We start from the raw sequence: 24,783 nt of genomic DNA on the forward strand, positions 1-24,783 counted from the left end.
GCAGTAGGACAGTATGAAACCATGGTCTCTCTCTCTCTGATCCTAAGCTTTACACTGCAGCTAGCAGTAGGATAGTATGGAACCATGGTCTCTCTCTCTCTGATCCTAAGCTTTACACTGCAGTAGGATAGTATGGAACCATGGTCTCTCTCTCTCTGATCCCAAGCTTTACACTGCAGCTAGCAGTAGGACAGTATGGAACCATGGTCTCTCTCTCTGATCCTAAGCTTTACACTGCAGTAGGACAGTATGGAACCATGGTCTCTCTCTCTGATCCTAAGCTTTACACTGCAGCTAGCAGTAGGATAGTATGGAACCATGGTCTCTCTCTCTGATCCTAAGCTTTACACTGCAGTAGGACAGTATGGAACCATGGTCTCTCTCTCTGATCCCAAGCTTTACACTGCAGTAGGACAGTATGGAACCATGGTCTCTCTCTCTCTGATCCTAAGCTTTACACTGCAGTAGGATAGTATGGAACCATGGTCTCTCTCTCTCTGATCCTAAGCTTTACACTGCAGTAGGATAGTATGGAACCATGGTCTCTCTCTCTCTGATCCTAAGCTTTACACTGCAGCTAGCAGTAGGACAGTATGGAACCATGTTCTCTCTCTCTGATCCTAAGCTTTACACTGCAGTAGGACAGTATGGAACCATGGTCTCTTTCTCTGATCCTAAGCTTTACACTGCAGCTAGCAGTAGGATAGTATGGAACCATGGTCTCTCTCTCTGATCCTAAGCTTTACACTGCAGTAGGACAGTATGGAACCATGGTCTCTCTCTCTGATCCCAAGCTTTACACTGCAGTAGGACAGTATGGAACCATGGTCTCTCTCTCTCTGATCCTAAGCTTTACACTGCAGCTAGCAGTAGGACAGTATGGAACCATGGTCTCTCTCTCTCTGATCCCAAGCTTTACACTGCAGTAGGACAGTATGGAACCATGGTCTCTCTCTCTGATCCCAAGCTTTACACTGCAGCTAGCAGTAGGACAGTATGGAACCATGGTCTCTCTCTCTGATCCTAAGCTTTATACTGCAGCTAGCAGTAGGACAGTATGAAACCATGGTCTCTCTCTCTGATCCTAAGCTTTACACTGCAGTAGGACAGTATGGAACCATGGTCTCTCTCTCTCTCTGATCCCAAGCTTTACACTGCAGCTAGCAGTAGGACAGTATGGAACCATGGTCTCTCTCTCTCTGATCCAAGCTTTACACTGCACTGCAGTAGGACAGTATGGAACCATGGTCTCTCTCTCTGATCCCAAGCTTTACACTGCAGCTAGCAGTAGGACAGTATGGAACCATGGTCTCTCTCTCTCTGATCCTAAGCTTTACACTGCAGCTAGCAGTAGGACAGTATGGAACCATGGTCTCTCTCTCTCTCTGATCCCAAGCTTTACACTGCAGCTAGCAGTAGGACAGTATGGAACCATGGTCTCTCTCTCTGATCCCAAGCTTTACACTGCAGCTAGCAGTAGGACAGTATGGAACCATGGTCTCTCTCTCTGATCCTAAGCTTTACACTGCAGCTAGCAGTAGGACAGTATGGAACCATGGTCTCTCTCTCTGATCCTAAGCTTTACACTGCAGCTAGCAGTAGGACAGTATGGAACCATGGTCTCTCTCTCTGATCCTAAGCTTTACACTGCAGCTAGCAGTAGGACAGTATGGAACCATGGTCTCTCTCTCTGATCCTAAGCTTTACACTGCAGCTAGCAGTAGGACAGTATGGAACCATGGTCTCTCTCTCTGATCCTAAGCTTTACACTGCAGCTAGCAGTAGGACAGTATGGAACCATGGTCTCTCTCTCTGATCCTAAGCTTTACACTGCAGCTAGCAGTAGGACAGTATGGAACCATGGTCTCTCTCTCTGATCCTAAGCTTTACACTGCAGCTAGCAGTAGGACAGTATGAAACCATGGTCTCTCTCTCTGATCCCAAGCTTTACACTGCAGCTAGCAGTAGGACAGTATGGAACCATGGTCTCTCTCTCTGATCCTAAGCTTTACACTGCAGCTAGCAGTAGGACAGTATGGAACCATGGTCTCTCTCTCTGATCCCAAGCTTTACACTGCAGTAGGACAGTATGGAACCATGGTCTCTCTCTCTGATCCCAAGCTTTACACTGCAGCTAGCAGTAGGACAGTATGGAACCATGGTCTCTCTCTCTGATCCTAAGCTTTACACTGCAGTAGGACAGTATGGAACCATGGTCTCTCTCTCTCTGATCCTAAGCTTTATACTGCAGCTAGCAGTAGGACAGTATGGAACCATGGTCTCTCTCTCTCTGATCCTAAGCTTTATACTGCAGCTAGCAGTAGGACAGTATGGAACCATGGTCTCTCTCTCTCTGATCCTAAGCTTTACACTGCAGCTAGCAGTAGGACAGTATGGAACCATGGTCTCTCTCTCTGATCCCAAGCTTTACACTGCAGTAGGACAGTATGGAACCATGGTCTCTCTCTCGGATCCTAAGCTTTACACTGCAGCTAGCAGTAGGACAGTATGGAACCATGGTCTCTCTCTCTGATCCTAAGCTTTACACTGCAGCTAGCAGTAGGACAGTATGAAACCATGATCTCTCTCTCTGATCCCAAGCTTTACACTGCAGTAGGACAGTATGGAACCATGGTCTCTCTCTCTGATCCCAAGCTTTACACTGCAGCTAGCAGTAGGACAGTATGGAACCATGATCTCTCTCTCTGATCCCAAGCTTTACACTGCAGCTAGCAGTAGGACAGTATGGAACCATGATCTCTCTCTCTGATCCCAAGCTTTACACTGCAGTAGGACAGTATGGAACCATGATCTCTCTCTCTGATCCCAAGCTTTACACTGCAGCTAGCAGTAGGACAGTATGGAACCATGGTCTCTCTCTCTGATCCCAAGCTTTACACTGCAGTAGGACAGTATGGAACCATGGTCTCTCTCTCTCTGATCCCAAGCTTTACACTGCAGCTAGCAGTAGGACAGTATGAAACCATGGTCTCTCTCTCTCTGATCCTAAGCTTTACACTGCAGTAGGACAGTATGGAACCATGGTCTCTCTCTCTCTGATCCTAAGCTTTACACTGCAGCTAGCAGTAGGACAGTATGGAACCATGGTCTCTCTCTCTGATCCCAAGCTTTACACTGCAGTAGGACAGTATGGAACCATGGTCTCTCTCTCTGATCCCAAGCTTTACACTGCAGCTAGCAGTAGGACAGTATGGAACCATGATCTCTCTCTCTGATCCCAAGCTTTACACTGCAGCTAGCAGTAGGATAGTATGGAACCATGGTCTCTCTCTCTGATCCCAAGCTTTACACTGCAGTAGGACAGTATGGAACCATGATCTCTCTCTCTGATCCCAAGCTTTACACTGCAGCTAGCAGTAGGACAGTATGGAACCATGGTCTCTCTCTCTGATCCCAAGCTTTACACTGCAGTAGGACAGTATGGAACCATGGTCTCTCTCTCTGATCCCAAGCTTTACACTGCAGCTAGCAGTAGGACAGTATGAAACCATGGTCTCTCTCTCTCTGATCCTAAGCTTTACACTGCAGTAGGACAGTATGGAACCATGGTCTCTCTCTCTCTGATCCTAAGCTTTACACTGCAGCTAGCAGTAGGACAGTATGGAACCATGGTCTCTCTCTCTGATCCCAAGCTTTACACTGCAGTAGGACAGTATGGAACCATGGTCTCTCTCTCTGATCCCAAGCTTTACACTGCAGCTAGCAGTAGGACAGTATGGAACCATGATCTCTCTCTCTGATCCCAAGCTTTACACTGCAGCTAGCAGTAGGATAGTATGGAACCATGGTCTCTCTCTCTGATCCCAAGCTTTACACTGCAGTAGGACAGTATGGAACCATGGTCTCTCTCTCTGATCCTAAGCTTTACACTGCAGCTAGCAGTAGGACAGTATGGAACCATGGTCTCTCTCTCTGATCCCAAGCTTTACACTGCAGCTAGCAGTAGGACAGTATGGAACCATGGTCTCTCTCTCTCTGATCCTAAGCTTTACACTGCAGCTAGCAGTAGGACAGTATGGAACCATGGTCTCTCTCTCTGATCCTAAGCTTTACACTGCAGTAGGACAGTATGGAACCATGGTATTTCTCTCTGATCCTAAGCCTTACACTGCAGCTAGCAGTAGGACAGTATGGAACCATAGTCTCTCTCTCTGATCCCAAGCTTTACACTGCAGTAGGACAGTATGGAACCATGGTCTCTCTCTCTGATCCCAAGCTTTACACTGCAGCTAGCAGTAGGACAGTATGGAACCATGGTCTCTCTCTCTATGAAAACATTCATCATTTCCAATTTCTGACATATTCTCTTATAGAACCACTTCAACAGGTAGCCTAGCGTTTAAGAGCGTTGGGTCAGTAACCGAAAGGTCGCTGTCTCGAATCCCTGAGACGAATCTGTTGATGTTCCCTTGAGCAAGGCAATGAACCCTAATTGCTCTTGTATGTGCTAAATGACTAACATGGACATGTAACATGTAGTACAGTATACCTTCATAAGAGGAAGTTAGAGAACGTTCTTCACTCTGTCTGTTCCAGAAGTTAGAGAACATGTTCCTCCCTCTGTCTGTTCCAGAAGTCAGAGAACATGTTCTTCACTCTGTCTGTTCCAGAAGTCAGAGAACATGTTCTTCACTCTGTCTGTTCCAGAAGTCAGAGAACATGTTCTTCACTCTGTCTGTTCCAGAAGTCAGAGAACATGTTCTTCACTCTGTCTGTTCCAGAAGTCAGAGAACATGTTCTTCACTCTGTCTGTTCCAGAAGTTAGAGAACATGTTCTTCACTCTGTCTGTTCCAGAAGTCAGAGAACATGTTCTTCACTCTGTCTGTTCCAGAAGTCAGAGAACATGTTCTTCACTCTGTCTGTTCCAGAAGTCAGAGAACATGTTCTTCACTCTGTCTGTTCCAGAAGTCAGAGAACATGTTCTTCACTCTGTCTGTTCCAGAAGTCAGAGAACATGTTCCTCACTCTGTCTGTTCCAGAAGTTAGAGAACACGTTCTTCACTCTGTCTGTTCCAGAAGTTAGAGAACACGTTCCTCACTCTGTCTGTTTCAGAAGTCAAAGAACAAGAAGGCTTCTAACTATCTACGTCACATTGAGGAGAACACTAAACAGTAGGTGGAGAACCGAAGAGCAAAGGGTCTCTTGTGTGTTGCAGAATGTTGTGTGTGTTGGTGGGGTTCAGGGGGAACTTGACTATTGAAAGCACAGAGAGACAAACTCACAGGGATCAATGACATTGATAGATATTAACACAGGGATCAATAACACTGATAGATATTAACACAGGGATCAATAACACTGATAGATATTAACACAGGGATCAATAACACTGATAGATATTAACACAGGGATCAATAACACTGATAGATATTAACACGGGGATCAATGACACTGATAGATATTAACACGGGGATCAATAACACTGATAGATATTAACACGGGGATCAATAACACTGATAGATATTAACACAGGGATCAATAACACTGATAGATATTAACACGGGGATCAATAACACTGATAGATATTAACACGGGGATCAATAACACTGATAGATATTAACACGGGGATCAATAACACTGATAGATATTAACACAGGGATCAATAACACTGATAGATATTAACACAGGGATCAATAACACTGATAGATATTAACACAGGGATCAATAACACTGATAGATATTAACACAGGGATCAATAACACTGATAGATATTAACACAGGGATCAATAACACTGATAGATAATAACATTCAAACACACAGACACGTAGAGATACTGTATACACACAGACATGTAGAGATACTGTATACACACAGACACGTAGAGATACTGTATACACACAGACATGTAGAGATACTGTATACACACAGACACGTAGAGATACTGTATACACACAGACACGTAGAGATACTGTATACACACAGACACGTAGAGATACTGTATACACACAGACACGTAGAGATACTGTATACACACAGACACGTAGAGATACTGTATACACACAGACACGTAGAGATACTGTATACACACAGACACGTAGAGATACTGTATACACACAGACACGTAGAGATACTGTATACACACAGACACGTAGAGATACTGTATACACACAGACACAGTTTCCACTTAAAAGTCAAGTAAGTCATATCATCTGATATTTCCTCTGTTATTTTCAGAGTTCTGTCGATGGTGGACAGCTGGAATCTTGGTAAGATGCCACATTCTAAAAGCCACTATCATTAATAGAAGGATTGTAAGAAACCTTGTCTCTCTATGAATGTAAGAAACCTTGTCTCTCTATGAATGTGAGAAACCTTGTCTCTATGAATGTGAGAAACCTTGTCTCTATGAATGTGAGAAACCTTGTCTCTCTATGAATGTAAGAAACCTTGTTTCTAGGATTGTAAGAAACCTTGTCTCTCTATGAATGTAAGAAACCTTGTCTTTCTATGAATGTAAGAAACCTTGTCTCTAGGATTGTAAGAAACCTTGTCTCTATGAATGTGAGCAACCTTGTCTCTATGAATGTGAGAAACCTTGTCTCTATGAATGTGAGAAACCTTGTCTCTAGGAATGTGAGAAACCTTGTCTCTAGGAATGTGAGAAACCTTGTCTCTAGGATTGTGAGAAACCTTGTCTCTAGGATTGTGAGAAACCTTGTCTCTGTGATTGTGAGAAACCTTGTCTGTGAGAAATTGTCTCTAGGAATGAGAAACCTTGTCTCTAGGAATGTGAGAAACCTTGTCTCTAGGAATGTGAGAAACCTTGTCTCTAGGATTGTGAGAAACCTTGTCTCTAGGATTGTGAGAAACCTTGTCTCTAGGATTGTGAGAAACCTTGTCTCTAGGATTGTGAGAAACCTTGTCTCTAGGATTGTGAGAAACCTTGTCTCTAGGATTGTGAGAAACCTTGTCTCTAGGATTGTGAGAAACCTTGTCTCTAGGATTGTGAGAAACCTTGTCTCTATGAATGTGAGAAACCTTGTCTCTATGAATGTGAGAAACCTTGTCTCTAGGATTGTGAGAAACCTTGTCTCTATGATTGTGAGAAACCTTGTCTCTATGAGAATCCTTGTAGGAGAAACCTTGTCTCTAGGAATGTGAGAAACCTTGTCTCTAGGATTGTGAGAAACCTTGTCTCTAGGATTGTGAGAAACCTTGTCTCTAGGATTGTGAGAAACCTTGTCTCTAGGATTGTGAGAAACCTTGTCTCTAGGAATGTGAGAAAACCTGTCTCTAGGATTGTGAGAAACCTTGTCTCTAGGATTGGAAATTGTGAGAAACCTTGTCTCTAGGATTGTAGGAGAAACCTTGTCTCTAGGATTGTGAGAAACCTTGTCTCTAGGATTGTGAGAAACCTTGTCTCTAGGAATGTGAGAAACCTTGTCTCTAGGATTGTGAGAAACCTTGTCTCTAGGACTGTGAGAAACCTTGTCTCTAGGATTGTGAGAAACCTTGTCTCTAGGATTGTGAGAAACCTTGTCTCTAGGATTGTGAGAAACCTTGTCTCTAGGACTGTGAGAAACCTTGTCTCTAGGATTGTGAGAAACCTTGTCTCTAGGATTGTGAGAAACCTTGTCTCTAGGATTGTGAGAAACCTTGTCTCTAGGACTGTGAGAAACCTTGTCTCTCTAGGAATGTGAGAAACCTTGTCTCTAGGACTGTGAGAAACCTTGTCTCTAGGATTGTGAGAAACCTTGTCTCTCTAGGATTGTGAGAAACCTTGTCTCTAGGATTGTGAGAAACCTTGTCTCTAGGATTGTGAGAAAACCTTGTTTCCTTAAAAAAGTGTTGTTTTTGATTAAAGTTTTTGACTTTTTTTTGCCCAGAAAAAAGGCAATCCTATATTTTAAAATGTGAGTCTGAGCAGAAACACCATTGTTTTTCTTTGAGAGTAGACCAGTCTCTAGGATTTTTTGTCAGGCAACGGGGCGGATTTGTATGAAGAAGGTGAAAGATGTGTAAATGAATAGCTGATTCAAAGTGAGAAACCTTGTCTCTAGGACTGTGAGAAACCTTGTCTCTCTAGACCTTGATATTGGTCCTTTGGATATGAAGCTGTTATCGTGATTATTATTCCTAGAATAACACTGGTATATTAAGATGCTGGCAGGTCAGTTAACGTGAGCTCATTTACCATTGACTACAGATAGGAAATGTCTTCTGCTTCAGTTAAAGAAATCCCCCAACTTGAGTTTCAGGGTCACATACTTGAGTCCACTGGAGAACATCGCTCTCGGAGCCCACAGTTGTTGATGATTTATCATTCAGGGAGAGAGAGAAAAGAGGGGAAGAATGCCACATGGTTATATAAGAATGGGAGGAGAAGGGCGTCTCTCTCACTTGCTTTCCTTCTTTCTCCCTGCCTTTTTTCTCCTCTCCTTCACTGCTTCCTGACCCCAGTGCAAATGTGGCTCAACCACGAGATTGGACATCGCTCTACCTCAACTACCTCACATGGGCCACGAAAATATAGTCTACTGATGGTGCCTTGAATACCGGTTTCTTTCATTTAATGTTCATGTTATGGGGATATTTATATAAAGGAAATTTGTCTTTTGTGTCACGGACAATACACAATGCGTCATTTAAAAATTTTCAATGAACATTCAACAGTAACACTGTATATTAAGCCCTCACATGGGCCACGCACAGACAATACACAACCTCACATGGGCCACGCACAGACAATACACAACCTCACATGGGCCACGCACAGACAATACACAACCTCACTTGGGCCACGCACAGACAATACACAACCTCACTTGGGCCACGCACGGACAATACACAACCTCACATGGGCCACGCACAGACAATACACAACCTCACATGGGCCACGCACAGACAATACACAACCTCACATGGGCCACGCACGGACAATACACAACCTCACATGGGCCACGCACGGACAATACACAACCTCACATGGGCCACGCACAGACAATACACAACCTCACATGGGCCACGCACGGACAATACACAACCTCACATGGGCCACGCACAGACAATACACAACCTCACATGGGCCACATGGGCACAGACAATACACAACCTCACTCACATGGGCCACCACGACAATACACAACCTCACATGGGACACGGACAATACACAACCTCACATGGGCCACGCACAGACAATACACAACCTCACATGGGCCACGCACAGACAATACAATACACAACCTCACATGGGCCACGCACAGACAATACACAACCTCACATGGGCCACGCACAGACAATACACAACCTCACATGGGCCACGCACGGACAATACACAACCTCACATGGGCCACGCACAGACAATACACAACCTCACGTGGGCCACGCACAGACAATACACAACCTCACATGGGCCACGCACGGACAATACACAACCTCACTCTCTGTCACACACACTGCTCTCTCGCTCTTGCTCTGTCTCACTCTCTCTCTGTCTCTCACCCGTACACACTCTCTCCCATACTGACCACCATTCATCATTCTCCACACCAATATCCCGACTCACAGAAACTACCCTCTGCAAGTTGACTTTTTCCTCTCCCCCTTCATTGTCCTTGTCATCTTCTCTGACTGTATTGTTTCACTTTATCCATGGAGATGTCCCTCTGTAGTGAAAAGACCATGGAGATGTCCCTCTGTAGTGAAAAGACCATGGAGATGTCCCTCTGTAATGAAAAGACCATGGAGATGTCCCTCTGTAGTGAAAAGACCATGGAGATGTCCCTCTGTAATGAAAAGACCATGGAGATGTCCCTCTGTAGTGAAAAGACCATGGAGATGTCCCTCTGTAGTGAAAAGACCATGGAGATGTCCCTCTGTAATGAAGACCATGGAGATGTCCCTCTGTAGTGAAAAGACCATGGAGATGTCCCTCTGTAGTGAAAAGACCATGGAGATGTCCCTCTGTAGTGAAAAGACCATGGAGATGTCCCTCTGTAATGAAGACCATGGAGATGTCCCTCTGTAGTGAAAAGACCATGGAGATGTCGCTCTGTAATGAAGACCATGGAGATGTCCCTCTGTAATGAAAAGACCATGGAGATGTCCCTCTGTAGTGAAAAGACCATGGAGATGTCCCTCTGTAGTGAAAAGACCATGGAGATGTCCCTCTGTAATGAAAAGACCATGGAGATGTCCCTCTGTAATGAAAAGACCATGGAGATGTCCTCTGTAATGAAAATACCATGGAGATGTCCCTCTGTAGTGAAAAGACCATGGAGATGTCCCTCTGTAATGAAAAGACCATGGAGATGTCCCTCTGTAGTGAAAGGACCATGGAGATGTCCCTCTGTAATGAAAAGACCATGGAGATGTCCCTCTGCAATGAAGACCATGGAGATGTCCCTCTGTAATGAAAAGACCATGGAGATGTCCCTCTGTAGTGAAAAGACCATGGAGATGTCCCTCTGTAATGAAAGACCATGGAGATGTCCCTCTGTAGTGAAAAGACCATGGAGATGTCCCTCTGTAGTGAAAGGACCATGGAGATGTCCCTCTGTAGTGAAAGGACCATGGAGATGTCCCTCTGTAATGAAAAGACCATGGAGATGTCCCTCTGCAATGAAGACCATGGAGATGTCCCTCTGTAATGAAAAGACCATGGAGATGTCCCTCTGTGGAGATGTGTAAAAAGACCATGGAGATGTCCCTCTGTAATGAAAATACCATGGAGATGTCCCTCTGTAGTGAAAAGACCATGGAGATGTCGCTCTGTAATGAAAGACCATGGAGATGTCCCTCTGTAATGAAAAGACCATGGAGATGTCGCTCTGTAATGAAAGACCATGGAGATGTCCCTCTGTAATGAAAAGACCATGGAGATGTCCTCTGTAATGAAAAGACCATGGAGATGTCCCTCTGTAGTGAAAAGACCATGGAGATGTCCCTCTGTAGTGAAAATACCATGGAGATGTCCCTCTGTAGTGAAAAGACCATGGAGATGTCCCTCTGTAGTGAAAAGACCATGGAGATGTCGCTCTGTAATGAAAGACCATGGAGATGTCCCTCTGTAATTTGCTGGATGCAGAGTTCAACAGAGTTCAAGTGAAGGTCAAGCAAATCATAGAGAAAGCAGACTGTATTGCAATCATCTCTGATGGGTGGTCAAATGTTTGTGGCCAAGGAATAATTAACTACATCATCTCCACCCCTCAACCAGTTTTCTACAAGAGCACAGACACAAGGGACAACAGACACACCGGTCTCTACATTGCAGAGGAGCTGAAGGCAGTCATCAATGACCTTGGACCACAGAAGGTATGTGAGAAGAATAAGAGAACCACATTGAAGCTGCCCAGCAACACCCGTTGGGGTGGTGTTGTCATCATGTTTGACAGTCTCCTGAAGGGGAAGGAGTCTCTCCAAGAAATGGCCATATCACAGTCTGCCGATATGGACAGTCCCATAAAGAGGATCCTCATGGATGATGTAGTTTGGGAGAGAGTGGTAAGCAGCCTGAAACCTATAGCAGTGGCCATTGAGGGAGACAATACCATCCTGTCTGATGTTCAGACTCTGCTTGCAGAGGTAAGAGAATAAATCCATACTGCCCTGCCCACTTCACTGTTGCTCCAAGCAGAGGAAACTGCAGTTCTGAAATACATCAAAAAGCGTGAAGACTTCTGCCTGAAGCCCAAACACGCTGCAGCGTACATGTTGGACCCCAAGTATACTGGCAAGAGCATCCTGTCTGGTGCAGAGATCAACAAGGCCTATGGTGTCATCACTACCGTGTCTCGCCACCTTGGCCTGGATGAGGGCAAGGTTCTTGGCAGTCTGGTGAAGTCCACTTCCAAGCAAGGGCTTTGTGATGGAGATGCAATATGGTAGTCGTGACAACATGTCTCATCAGCCACCTGATGGAAAGGACTTTGTGGATCTGAGGCTCTTTTCCCTGTTGCCTCCATCATCCTCCAAATCCCACCATCATCCACCTCAGAGCACAGTTGGTCCTTGTTTGGAAACACACACACACACACACCAAAGCACGCAACAGGCTGACCAATACAAGGGTTGAAAAATTGGTGGCCACCTGGGCAAATTTGAGGCTTTTTGAGCCTGACAACGAGCCATCCTCAACAAGGTTGGAAAGTGACAGTGAAGATGAGGCCTCAGAGTCTGATGTTCAAGAGGTGGACATTGTGGAGGTCCAGGGAGAAGACATGGAAGCCTGAGAGGAAGACAACCAAAGCTTTAGTTTCTACACTATCATTTTACAGATTTATGTTGAAAACATTTTTGGGAGATGCGATGGATCATTCAATATTCCCTTTCTTTTGTTGTTCAGTGAAATCATCCCATGTGAAGAGTCAACTCGTTTAATTCAAGTTCAATTCGTACTAAATATTTTTTTGTATTTCTATTGGAAGGATTTAATCATTTGATTTATGTCTATGTATGAAAAGGTAAAAGGTTTATGTTTCTGTCTCCATATGATAAGCTAAATATATCCAATACAAAAAACATCTACATTTAAATGGTATTAATATTCATTTGCATATCAAATCAAATTGATTTATATAGCCCTTCGTACATCAGCTGATATCTCAAAGTGCTGTATAGAAACCCAGCCTAAAACCCCAAACAGCAAGCAATGCAGGTGTAGAAGCACGGTGGCTAGGAAAAACTCCCTAGAAAGGCCAAAACCTAGGAAGAAACCTAGAGAGGAACCAGGCTATGTGGGGTGGCCAGTCCTCTTCTGGCTGTGCCGGGTGGAGATTATAACAGAACATGGCCAAGGTGTTCAAATGTTCATAAATGACCAGCATGGTTGAATAATAATAAGGCAGAACAGTTGAAACTGGAGCAGCAGCACAGTCAGGTGGACTGGGGGCAGCAAGGAGTCATCATGTCAGGTAGTCCTGGGGCACGGTCCTAGGGCTCAGGTCAGTTGAAACTGGAGCAGCAGCACGGTCAGGTGGACTGGGGGCAGCAAGGAGTCATCATGTCAGGTAGTCCTGGGGCACGGTCCTAGGGCTCAGGTCCTCCGAGAGAGAGAAAGAAAGAGAGAATTAGAGAGAGCACATGAGGGGTGGCCAGTCCTCTTCTGGATGTGCCGGGTGGAGATTATAACAGAACATGGCCAAGATGTTCAAATGTTCATACATGACCAGCATGGTCGAATAATAATAAGGCAGAACAGTTGAAACTGGAACATATATTGCTGTTAATTCCCATATATTCATGTCAATTCCCACGGAAAGTTTCCACCTCTGAATATTCCCCAAAATGTGCAACCCTACTTACTCATCTCTCTTAAATCAGTAGGCAATCCTCTTCCTCGTCCTGACTCATGACTGTTTGTTTTGCCTTATGTCCAACTCTTTGAGATGTAATGAAAAGTCTAAATCCACGGTGTTATGGTGTTCCTCTGCAGATCAGAAAGTGGTTCCGTTGTTCCAGGAGGAGGATAGCCAGCAGAGGGCGCTCATAGGCCTGGTGAGTCACAAGATACAGCAGCCATGATACTCTGGGTGGAAGGTGCCCTCGGGCACAGACAGCTCTAGGATCAGTTTACCCTCCCCAGATCCTAATCTTAACCATGAGGGGGGAAATGTTAAACTGATCTTAGATCAGTGTCAGCACTGTTTTAGTGCTGGGTTGGAATGCAGGCTTGTCCAGCTTACCAAGACCAAGGTTCATTAGAGCAAGCAGTTAGCTGACAACACACAACACGCATGATAAAAATAGTTGTCCCTTTTTCATCCTGACATTGCAGTCTATTCCCAGGAGTTTTTAGCCTTGCAGCAGCAACTATTTCCATCCTGAAATTGCTGTCCCTGAGGTTTAAGTGACGTTAGCGTTTCAGCAGGTTCTAGCTGTGGTCCTCTCAGCATCAACCAGCAGGGTAACTATTCTACCTATCCCCAGTTGTAAAACACTAGGGTAGTCTTCTACCTATCAGGGTAACTATTCTACCCCAGTTGTAAAACACTAGGGTAGTCTAGCATCAACCAGCAGGGTAACTATTCTACCTATCCCCAGTTGTAAAACACTAGGGTAGTCTAGCTGTAGTCCTCTCAGCATCAACCAGCAGGGTAACTATTCTACCTATCCCCAGTTGTAAAACACTAGGGTAGTCTAGCTGTAGTCCTCTCAGCATCAACCAGCAGGGTAACTATTCTACCTATCCCCAGTTGTAAAACACTGGGGTAGTCTAGCTGCATGGTCCTCTAAAAGGGTAGTCAGCATCAACCAGCAGGGTAACTATTCTACCTATCCCCAGTTGTAAAACACTAGGGTAAGCTGTGGTCCTCTCAGCATCAACCAGCAGGGTAACTATTCTACCTATCCCCAGTTGTAAAACACTAGGGTAGTCTAGCTGTGGTCCTCTCAGCATCAACCAGCAGGGTAACTATTCTACCTATCCCCAGTTGTAAAACACTAAAACACTCAACCAGCAGGGTAACTATTCTACCTATCCCCAGTTGTAAAACACTAGGGTAGTAGCCTCTCAGCATCAACCAGCAGGGTAACTATTCTACCTATCCCCAGTTGTAAAACACTAGGGTAGTCTAGCTGTGGTCCTCTCAGCATCAACCAGCAGGGTAACTATTCTACCTATCCCCAGTTGTAAAACACTAGGGTAGTCTAGCTGTGGTCCTCTCAGCATCAACCAGCAGGGTAACTATTCTACCTATCCCCAGTTGTAAAACACAGTCTAGCTGTGGTCCTCTCAGCATCAACCAGCAGGTTCTATTCTACCTATCCCCAGTTGTAAAACACTATTCTGGTCCTATCCCCAGTTGTAAAACACTAGGGTAGTCTAGCTGTGGTCCTCAGCATCAACCAGCATCAACCAGTTGTAAAACACAGGGTAACTATTGGTACCTCAGCATCCCCAGTTGTAAAACACTAGGGTAGTCTAGCTGTGGTCCTCTCAGCATCAACCAGCAGGGTAACTATTCTACCTATCCCCAGTTGTAAAACACTAGGGTAGTCTAGCTGTGGTCCTCTCAGCATCAACCAGTAAAACAGGGTAACTATTCTACCTATCCCCAGTTGTAAAACACTAGGGTAGTCTAGCTGTGGTCCTCTCAGCATCAACCAGCAGGGTAACTATTCTACCTATCCCCAGTTGTAAAACACTAGGGTAGTCTAGCTGTGGTCCTCTCAGCATCAACCAGCAGGGTAACTATTCTACCTATCCCCAGTTGTAAAACACATCAACCAGCAGGGGGTAGGGTAGTCTAGCTGTGGTCCTCTCAGCATCAACCAGCAGGGTAACTATTCTACCTATCCCCAGTTGTAAAATCTATTCTACCTATCCCCAGTTGTAAAACACTAGGGTAGTCTAGCTGTGGTCCTCTCAGCATCAACCAGCAGGGTAACTATTCTACCTATCCCCAGTTGTAAAACACTAGGTAGTCTAGCTGTGGTCCTCTCAGCATCAACCAGCAGGGTAACTATTCAACCAGCAGGGTAGACCTATCCCCAGTTGTAAAACACTAGGGCTCTGCTCCCAGCAGGGTAACTATTCTACCTTCCAGTTGTAAAACCTGCAGGTCAGCATCAACCAGCAGGGTAACTATTCTACCTATCCCCTGCTCCAGGTCCTCTCAGTCAACCAGCAGGGTAACTATTCTACCTATCCCCAGTTGTAAAACACTAGCAGTAGCTGTGGTCCTGTCAGCATCAACCAGCAGTGTAACTATTCTACCTATCCCCAGTGTGTATGTACACTGGGTAGTGTGTGTGGTACCTCAGTGTGTAAAACACTGGGTGTAGTGTGTCAGCATCAACCAGCAGGGTAACTATTCTACCTATCCCCAGTTGTAAAACACTAGGTAGTCTAGTACCTACAATTGTGTGTGTTTGTGTGAACCTAACATTCTTTCCCCAGTTGTAAAACACTAGGGTAGTCTAGCTGTGTGTGCATCAACCAGCAGGGTAACTATTCTACCTATCCCCAGTGTGTATAGTAAGCATCCCAGGGTAGGCTCCTGCTCCACTCTCCTTCCTGATAATAAGAATAAAACACTAGGACACTGTTAGAGGAGCAGGAACACAGAGGAGCAGGGAAACAGGGACACAGAGGAACAGGGACACAGAGGAACAGAGGAACAGGGAACAGGGGAACAGAGGAACAGGGACACAGAGGAACAGGGACACAGAGTGAACAGTGGTACACAGGAGGACTTGCACTTGCAGTGTGTAAGTCCCAGTAGGCTCCTGCTCCACAGAGGAACAGGGACACAGGGAACAGGGACACAGAGGAACAGACACAGGAACAGGGACACAGAGGAACAGGGGAACAGGGACACAGAGGAACAGGGACACAGAGGAACAGGGACACAGAGGAACAGGGACACAGAGGAACAGGGACACAGAGGAACAGAGGAACAGGGACACAGAGGAACAGGGACACAGAGGAACAGAGGAACAGGGACACAGAGGGAACAGAGGAACAGGGACACAGAGGAACAGGGACACATGGACACAGAGGAACAGGGACACAGAGGAACTGGGACACAGGGACACACAGGAACAGGGAACAGGGACACAGAGGAACAGGGACACAGGGAACAGGGAACAGGGAACAGGGACAGAGGAACAGGGGAACAGGGACACAGGGGAACAGGGAACAGGGACACAGAGGAACAGGGACACAGAGGAACAGGGACACAGAGGAACAGGGACAAAGAGGAAACAGGGACAAAGAGGAAACAGGGGCACAGAGGAACAGGGGAACAGAGGAACAGGGGAACAGAGGAACAGGAGAACATCAAGGGAACCACACAGACAGACATACACCTTCAATGTGAAGTGTTGTGTTTCCTATAGATGGTGGACAAGCTGAGAGAGCACCTCAACAGACACCTGCCTCGTCTGGGGAAGAAGAAGATCGACGTGCTGGTGGTGAACTACGTGGCCAAGCTGGTGTGTGTTCTTATTCTACATGACCCAAACACTGTTTCCATTGTTTTTGCAGTTACACAAAGAAAGGCCTGAGACAGACAGATTGTAGTTGAGAAATGACAATAACCATTATCCTCCAATACATGTACTTCCTCCTGTGGATGACAGATCTACTTCCCACTGTTCACAGCTCAGTTATGACGTCAGAGAGGCTCTGTACGGTACATCATACATAGATATCACTGACTGAAAAAAACCCTGAACCTCACATGGAAATAGCGCACTCCATATCAGGAAGACACAAGCCTTTCCATAAAGTGTGTGTGTGTGTGTGTGTGTGTGTGTGTGTGAGAGATTGTGTGTGTGTGTGTGTGTGAGAGATTGTGTGTGTGTCAGGATGTAAATGTGGTAGTGTTTCTTCCTGTTATTGCAGTAAGAGAGAGAAGAGAAGAGGATGTGAGTGGTCATGCTTGGTCAGTCACAGTGTGTGTTAGTTGGCTAGCGGTGAGTGTGTGTGTGTTAGTCGGCTAGCGGTGTGTGTGTGTGTTAGTCGGCTAGCGGTGTGTGTGTGTGTGTTAGTTGGCTAGCAGTGTGTGTGTGTGTGTGTGTGTGTTAGTCGGCTAGCGGTGTGTGTGTGTCAGGTTGTGAAAGTGGCTGTGTATAAATAAATCATAGTAACACCTGTTTCTCTTGCTACGTGTTGGCACGGACTACTATTCATTTGTTGCTCAGTAGAGAAAGTAGGAAGTGTTACAGTGTGTGAAACTGTGGAAACAGGAAGTGAATGTGAAACGTTTTAATAGTGGTCTTATCATGTAACATTTGAGTAAATCAGATGTTTAATTCATCCCTGACCTCTTTTCTCTCTGTGTGTGTGTGTGTGTGTGGGTGTTTGGTGTTTGGGTGTTTGGTATGTGTGTTTGGTGTGTGGGTGTTTGATGTGTGTGTTTGTGTGTGTGTGTGTGTTTGAGTGTGTGGGTGTTTGGTGCTATGTGTGTTTGTGTGTGTGTGTGTGTAGCTGGAGCTGATCAGTTTGCATGCTGGAGTCTGTGTTGGCTAAAGTACAAACTAGGCCCTCTGGTGCTGTGCTTGTAAGTTGCTCCCTGTGTGTGTGTGTGTGTTAGTCTATTAGTGTGTGTGTGTTAGTGTGTGTTTAGTTTGTTTATTTAAAAAAAATTATTCCACCTTTATTTGTTAGGGCCTTTCCTAAGGGTGTGTTTAGGTGTGTTAGTGTGTGTTTAGTGTGTGTTTAGTGGTACAGGCTAGTTGCCTTTTAAGGGACTTTGTTTTAGTGTGGTGTTTAGTTTGTGTTAGTGTGTGCCTTTTAGACTCTGTGTTTAGTAATACAGTGTGTTAGTCTGTGTGTGTTTAGTACATTGTGTTAGTGTGTTTAGTGTGTGTTAGTGTGTGTGTTTAGTTTGTGTTAGTGTGTGTGTTTAGTTTGTGTTAGTGGTTAGTGTGTTTAGCTAGTACAACTGTGTGCCTTTTAGTTTGTTTATCAATAAAAAAAAATTTTCCACATGGTGTTTTAGCGTTTAACCAGGCTACAACTGGAGGGCCTTTCCTAAGGGACTACATGGTGTTTAGAGGGGACTACACCTTACAGGCTGTGTTTAGAGGTTAATAGCGTGGTGGTACACCTCCCTACAGGCTAGTACAACTGGAGGGCCTTTCCTAAGGGACTAATGGGGACTAGCGTGGTGGTACATGGTGTTTAGGGACTACATGGTGTTTTAATAGCGTGGTGGTACAGGGCCTTTCCTAAGGGACTACATGGTGCTAGTTACAACTACAGGAGGGCCTTTCCTTACATGGTGTTTAGAGGTTAATAGCGTGGTGGTACATCTTACAGGCTAGTAAAACTGGAGGGCCTTTTTTTAGAGGTTTTTTTTATTTCACCTTTTTTTTTTTTTATTTAACCAGGTAGGCTAGTTGAGAACAAGTTCTCATTTGCAACTGCGACCTGGCCAAGATAAAGCATAGCAGTGTGAACAGACAACACAGAGTTACACATGGAGTAAACAATTAACAAGTCAATAACACAGTAGAAAAAAAAAGGGGGGAGTCTATATACAATGTGTGCAAAAGGCATGAGGAGGTAGGCGAATAATTACAATTTTGCAGATTAACACTGGGGTGATAAATGATCAGATGGTCATGTACAGGTAGAGATATTGGTGTGCAAAAGAGCAGAAAAGTAAATAAATAAAAACAGTATGGGGATGAGGTAGATGAAAATGGGTGGGCTATTTATCAATAAACTATGTACAGCTGCAGCGATCGGTTAGCTGCTCAGATAGCTGATGTTTGAAGTTGGTGAGGGAGATAAAAGTCTTCAACTTCAGCGATTTTTGCAATTCGTTCCAGTCACAGGCAGCAGAGTACTGGAACGAAAGGCGGCCGAATGAGGTGTTGGCTTTAGGGATGATCAATGAGATACACCTGCTGGAGCGCGTGCTACGGATGGGTGTTGCCATCTTTCTGGTAAGAAGAGTGGCGGGGGCGTATGCCTCATGACTAACGAGACATGGTGTGATGAAGGAAACATACAGGAACTCAAATCCTTCTGTTCACCTGATTTAGAATTCCTCACAATCAAATGTAGACCGCATTATCTTCCAAGAGAATTCTCTTCGATTATAATCACAGCCGTGTATATCCCCCCCAAGCAGACACATCGATGGCTCTGAACGAACTTTATTTAACTCTTTGCAAACTGGAAACCATTTATCCGGAGGCTGCATTCATTGTAGCTGGGGATTTTAACAAAGCTAATCTGAAAACAAGACTCCTAAATTTTATCAGCATATCGATTGCGCAACCAGGGGTGGTAAAACCTTGGATCATTGTTACTCTAACTTCCGCGACGCATATAAGGCCCTGCCCCGCCCCTTTCGGAAAAGCTGACCACGACTCCATTTTGTTGATCCCTGCCTACAGGCAGAAACTTAAACAAGAGGCTCCCACGCTGAGGTCTGTCCAACGCTGGTCAGACCAAGCTGACTCCACACTCCAAGACTGCTTCCATCACGTGGACTGGGACATGTTTCGTATTGCGTCAGATAAAAATATTGACGAATACGCTGATTCGGTGTGCGAGTTCATTAGAACGTGCGTTGAAGATGTCGTTCCCATAGCAACGATAAAAACATTCCCTAACCATAAACCGTGGATTGATGGCAGCATTCGCGTGAAACTGAAAGCGCGAACCACTGCTTTTAATCAGGGCAAGGTGTCTGGCAACATGACCGAATACAAACAGTGCAGCTATTCCCTCCGCAAGGCTATTAAACAAGCTAAGCGTCAGTACAGAGACAAAGTAGAATCTCAATTCAACGGCTCAGACACAAGAGGCATGTGGCAGGGTCTACAGTCAATCACGGACTACAAGAAGAAACCCAGCCCAGTCACGGACCAGGATGTCTTGCTCCCAGGCAGACTAAATAACTTTTTTGCCCGCTTTGAGGACAATACAGTGCCACTGACACGGCCTGCAACGAAAACATGCGGTCTCTCCTTCACTGCAGCCGAGGTGAGTAAGACATTTAAACGTGTTAACCCTCGCAAGGCTGCAGGCCCAGACGGCATCCCCAGCCGCGCCCTCAAGAGCATGCGCAGACCAGCTGGCCGGTGTGTTTACGGACATATTCAATCAATCCCTATACCAGTCTGCTGTTCCCACATGCTTCAAGAGGGCCACCATTGTTCCTGTTCCCAAGAAAGCTAAGGTAACTGAGCTAAACGACTACCGCCCGTAGCACTCACTTCCGTCATCATGAAGTGCTTTGAGAGACTAGTCAAGGACCATATCACCTCCACCCTACCCGACACCCTAGACCCACTCCAATTTGCTTACCGCCCAAATAGGTCCACAGACGATGCAATCTCAACCACACTGCACACTGCCCTAACCCACCTGGACAAGAGGAATACCTATGTGAGAATGCTGTTCATCGACTACAGCTCGGCATTCAACACCATAGTACCCTCCAAGCTCGTCATCAAGCTCGAGACCCTGGGTCTCGACCCCGCCCTGTGCAACTGGGTACTGGACTTCCTGACGGGCCGCCCCAGGTGGTGAGGGTAGGCAACAACATCTCCCCCGCTGATCCTCAACACGGGGGCCCCACAAGGGTGCGTTCTGAGCCCTCTCCTGTACTCCCTGTTCACCCACGACTGCGTGGCCACGCACGCCTCCAACTCAATCATCAAGTTTGCGGACGACACAACAGTGGTAGGCTTGATTACCAACAACGACGAGACGGCCTACAGGGAGGAGGTGAGGGCCCTCGGAGTGTGGTGTCAGGAAAATAACCTCACACTCAACGTCAACAAAACTAAGGAGATGATTGTGGACTTCAGGAAACAGCAGAGGGAACACCCCCTATCCACATCGATGGAACAGTAGTGGAGAGGGTAGCAAGTTTTAAGTTCCTCGGCATACACATCACAGACAAACTGAATTGGTCCACTCACACTGACAGCGTCGTGAAGAAGGCGCAGCAGCGCCTCTTCAACCTCAGGAGGCTGAAGAAATTCGGCTTGTCACCAAAAGCACTCACAAACTTCTACAGATGCACAATCGAGAGCATCCTGGCGGGCTGTATCACCGCCTGGTACGGCAACTGCTCCGCCCTCAACCGTAAGGCTCTCCAGAGGGTAGTGAGGTCTGCACAACGCATCACTGGGGGCAAACTACCTGCCCTCCAGGACACCTACACCACCCGATGTTACAGGAAGGCCATAAAGATCATCAAGGACATCAACCACCCGAACCACTGCCTGTTCACCCCGCTATCATCCAGAAGGCCAGGTCAGTACAGGTGCATCAAAGCTGGGACCGAGAGACTGAAAAACAGCTTCTATCTCAAGGCCATCAGACTGTTAAATAGCCACCACTAACATTGAGTGGCTGCTGCCAACACACTGTCATTGACACTGACCCAACTCCAGCCACTTTAATAATGGGAATTGATGGGAAATGATGTAAATATATCACTAGCCACTTTAAACAATGCTACCTTATATAATGTTACTTACCCTACATTATTCATCTCATATGCATACGTATATACTGTACTCTACATCATCGACTGCATCCTTATGTAATACATGTATCACTAGCCACTTTAACTATGCCACTTTGTTTACTTTGTCTACATACTCATCTCATATGTATATACTGTACTCGATACCATCTACTGTATGCTGCTCTGTACCATCACTCATTCATATATCCTTATGTACATATTCTTTATCCCCTTACACTGTGTATAAGACAGTAGTTTTGGAATTGTTAGTTAGATTACTTGTTGGTTATCACTGCATTGTCGGAACTAGAAGCACAAGCATTTCGCTACACTCGCATTAACATCTGCTAACCATGTGTATGTGACAAATAAAATTTGATTTGATTTGATCGTGACCAGTGAACTGAGATAAGGCGGAGCTTTACCTAGCATGAACTTGTAGATGACCTGGAGCCAGTGGGTCTGGCGACGAATATGTAGCGAGGGCCAGCCGACTAGAGCATACAAGTCGCAGTGGTGGGTGGTATAAGGTGCTTTAGTGACAAAGCGGATGCCACTGTGATAGACTGCATCCAGTTTGCTGAGTAGAGTGTTGGAAGCCATTTTGTAGATGACATCGCCGAAGTCGAGGATCGGTAGGATAGTCAGTTTTACTAGGGTAAGCTTGGCGGCGTGAGTGAAGGAGGCTTTGTTGCGGAATAGAAAGCCGACTCTTATGTTAGTGTGTGTGTGTTTAGTTTGTGTTAGTGTGTTTAGTTTGTGTTAGTGTGTGTTAGTGTGTGTGTGTGTGAGTTTAGTTTGTGTTAGTGTGTGTGTTTAGTTTGTGTTAGTGTGTTTAGTGTGTGTGTTTAGTGTGTGTGTGTGTGTGTGTGTGTGTGTGTCTAGTGTGTATGCAAGTCCTGTCCCATTGATGTTTACTATCCTCTCTGCTGTAGAAAGCAGCAGGGGAGTTCAGCAGAGTGGGCCGTGTTTCACGTGATGTGTCGGATACTGGAGGCTACAAAGACTCTGTGTCTCCCCCTCCCTCCTGGTAAGAAGAACCCCGTTTAATCTTCTCAAAATAACACTGTTTATTCATGTATTTGACCTTGTTCAACCTTCTCGAAATAACCAAGGCGTTAAACTTATTTTAACCTCCCTGTCCAGTGTCTCAATATAACAAAGCACTTCAACAGAGCCTATAGAGAGCCTGCCTCTACAATATTAAATACATATTCAAGCAAATGGCATCTGACGTGGTGTTGCTGTGTGTCTGCAGGGTATCACACTCTACTGTCCGTGTTGGGGCTTCGCTGTCTCCCCAGACACACCTTCCTGCAGTACGTTGACCATGGTGTGCTGCAGCTCACCGAGACCTTCGTCTCACGACTCATGACAGGTTCACGCTGCACTACACACACGCACACACACACACACACACACACACACACGCACACACACACGCACACACACACGCACGCACGCACACACACACGCACGCACACACACACACACACACACACACACACACACACACACACACACACACACACACACACAGGGCTATAGACACACAATACATGCATATACCTTGTATATACACACATACACACAATGGCATGATTCAGCTATTGTGCCATAATGTAATTTCTCAGTAATTACTACAGGAAGGTGTGTCCTCATGAACACTGAGTCAGAGAGCTGGCAATACAGTTCTGTACTTTTCCACAGTAAGCTGGAACCTCTTAGATTCATTATTGTCTGACTTACAGTGTAACTGTGTGCCTCCTCCATGCTTCAATACAGATTAATGCTCTAACCGTGTCTGCCTCCTCCATGCTTCAATACAGATTAATGCTGTAACCGTGTTTGCCTCCTCCATGCTTCAATACAGATTAATGCTGTAACAGTGTTTGCCTCCTCCATGCTTCAATACAGATTAATACTGTAACCGTGTCTGCCTCCTCCATGCTTCAATACAGATTAATGCTGTAACCGTGTCTGCCTCCTCCATGCTTCAATACAGATTAATACTGTAACCGTGTCTGCCTCCTCCATGCTTCAATACAGATTAATACTGTAACTGTGTCGAAAGTGGGTTCTGGTCAAAAGTAGTGCACTATATAAGGAATAGTGTGGCATTTGGGACATACACCTAGAGGTCAATCTAATCTAACAGAGGACACTAACAGCAATAGCTCAGTCACAAAATATAAGATGCCACTCTGTTCATTGATTTATCATGGTCACTGTAACTGTCAAAACGCCTTTGAGTTATAGGTCTTGGGAGGTCCGTGTGAAGGTGACATTACAAATTTATAAAGATACAGTACACACACACACATACTATGAAGTACATGTTCATCAAAGTTTATACAACAGGTGGGTCTAGTCCTGAATGCTGATTGGTTAAAACCGCATTCCAGACGGTGTCTCTGTCACAAATGACAACCGGCTAAATCTATGACGTTGAAATGGAAGGATGCTAAACTCTTCCTTAGTGACAGTTTTGATGAAGTCATCAACTTTTTTTCCTTCTCTGCTAGCCGGCCCTCTCTGCTAGTCGGCCCTCTCTGCTAGCCGGCCCTCTCTGCTAGCCGGCCCTCTCTGCTAGTCGGCCCTCTCTGCTAGTCGGCCCTCTCTGCTAGCCGGCCCTCTCTGCTAGCCGGCCCTCTCTGCTAGTCGGCCCTCTCTGCTAGTCGGCCCTCTCTGCTAGTCGGCCCTCTCTGCTAGCCGGCCCTCTCTGCTAGTCGGCCCTCTCTGCTAGTCGGCCCTCTCTGCTAGTCGGCCCTATCTGCTAGTCGGCCCTCTCTGCTAGCCAGCCCTCGAAGCAACGCACATCTCAGGTTGTATTCTTAACTCGTTGCGGCTTTTCTCTGGGTCATTCAATGCA

The 24,783-nt window shown here is 45.7% G+C and overlaps 1 protein-coding gene across 4 annotated transcripts in view; it reads left to right on the forward strand.

Moving 5' to 3' along the window:
- Nucleotides 1-24,783, forward strand: part of gsap (gamma-secretase activating protein) — a 55,508-nt gene that overhangs the window by 19,047 nt on the left and 11,678 nt on the right. Inside the window, exons 21-26 of one of the 4 annotated variants that reach the window (XR_010464507.1) lie at nt 5,076-5,134; nt 6,199-6,230; nt 13,400-13,461; nt 16,807-16,902; nt 22,847-22,941; nt 23,170-23,289. Coding sequence is in view for 2 of the 4 variants with exons in the window: in XM_065021329.1 (XP_064877401.1) it covers nt 5,076-5,134; nt 6,199-6,230; nt 16,807-16,902; nt 17,900-17,972; nt 22,847-22,941; nt 23,170-23,289 (475 nt within the window). In the remaining 2 variants the exon portion in view is untranslated. Of the gene's footprint in view, nt 1-5,075; nt 5,135-6,198; nt 6,231-13,399; nt 13,462-16,806; nt 16,903-17,899; nt 17,973-22,846; nt 22,942-23,169; nt 23,290-24,783 lie in introns of all 4 variants that reach the window. The other 3 variants (XM_065021329.1, XR_010464508.1, XM_065021330.1) reach the window with 3 other exon arrangements.

This window comes from Oncorhynchus nerka, linkage group LG8 (genome assembly GCF_034236695.1).
Source record: "Oncorhynchus nerka isolate Pitt River linkage group LG8, Oner_Uvic_2.0, whole genome shotgun sequence".
Taxonomy (NCBI): domain Eukaryota; kingdom Metazoa; phylum Chordata; class Actinopteri; order Salmoniformes; family Salmonidae; genus Oncorhynchus; species Oncorhynchus nerka.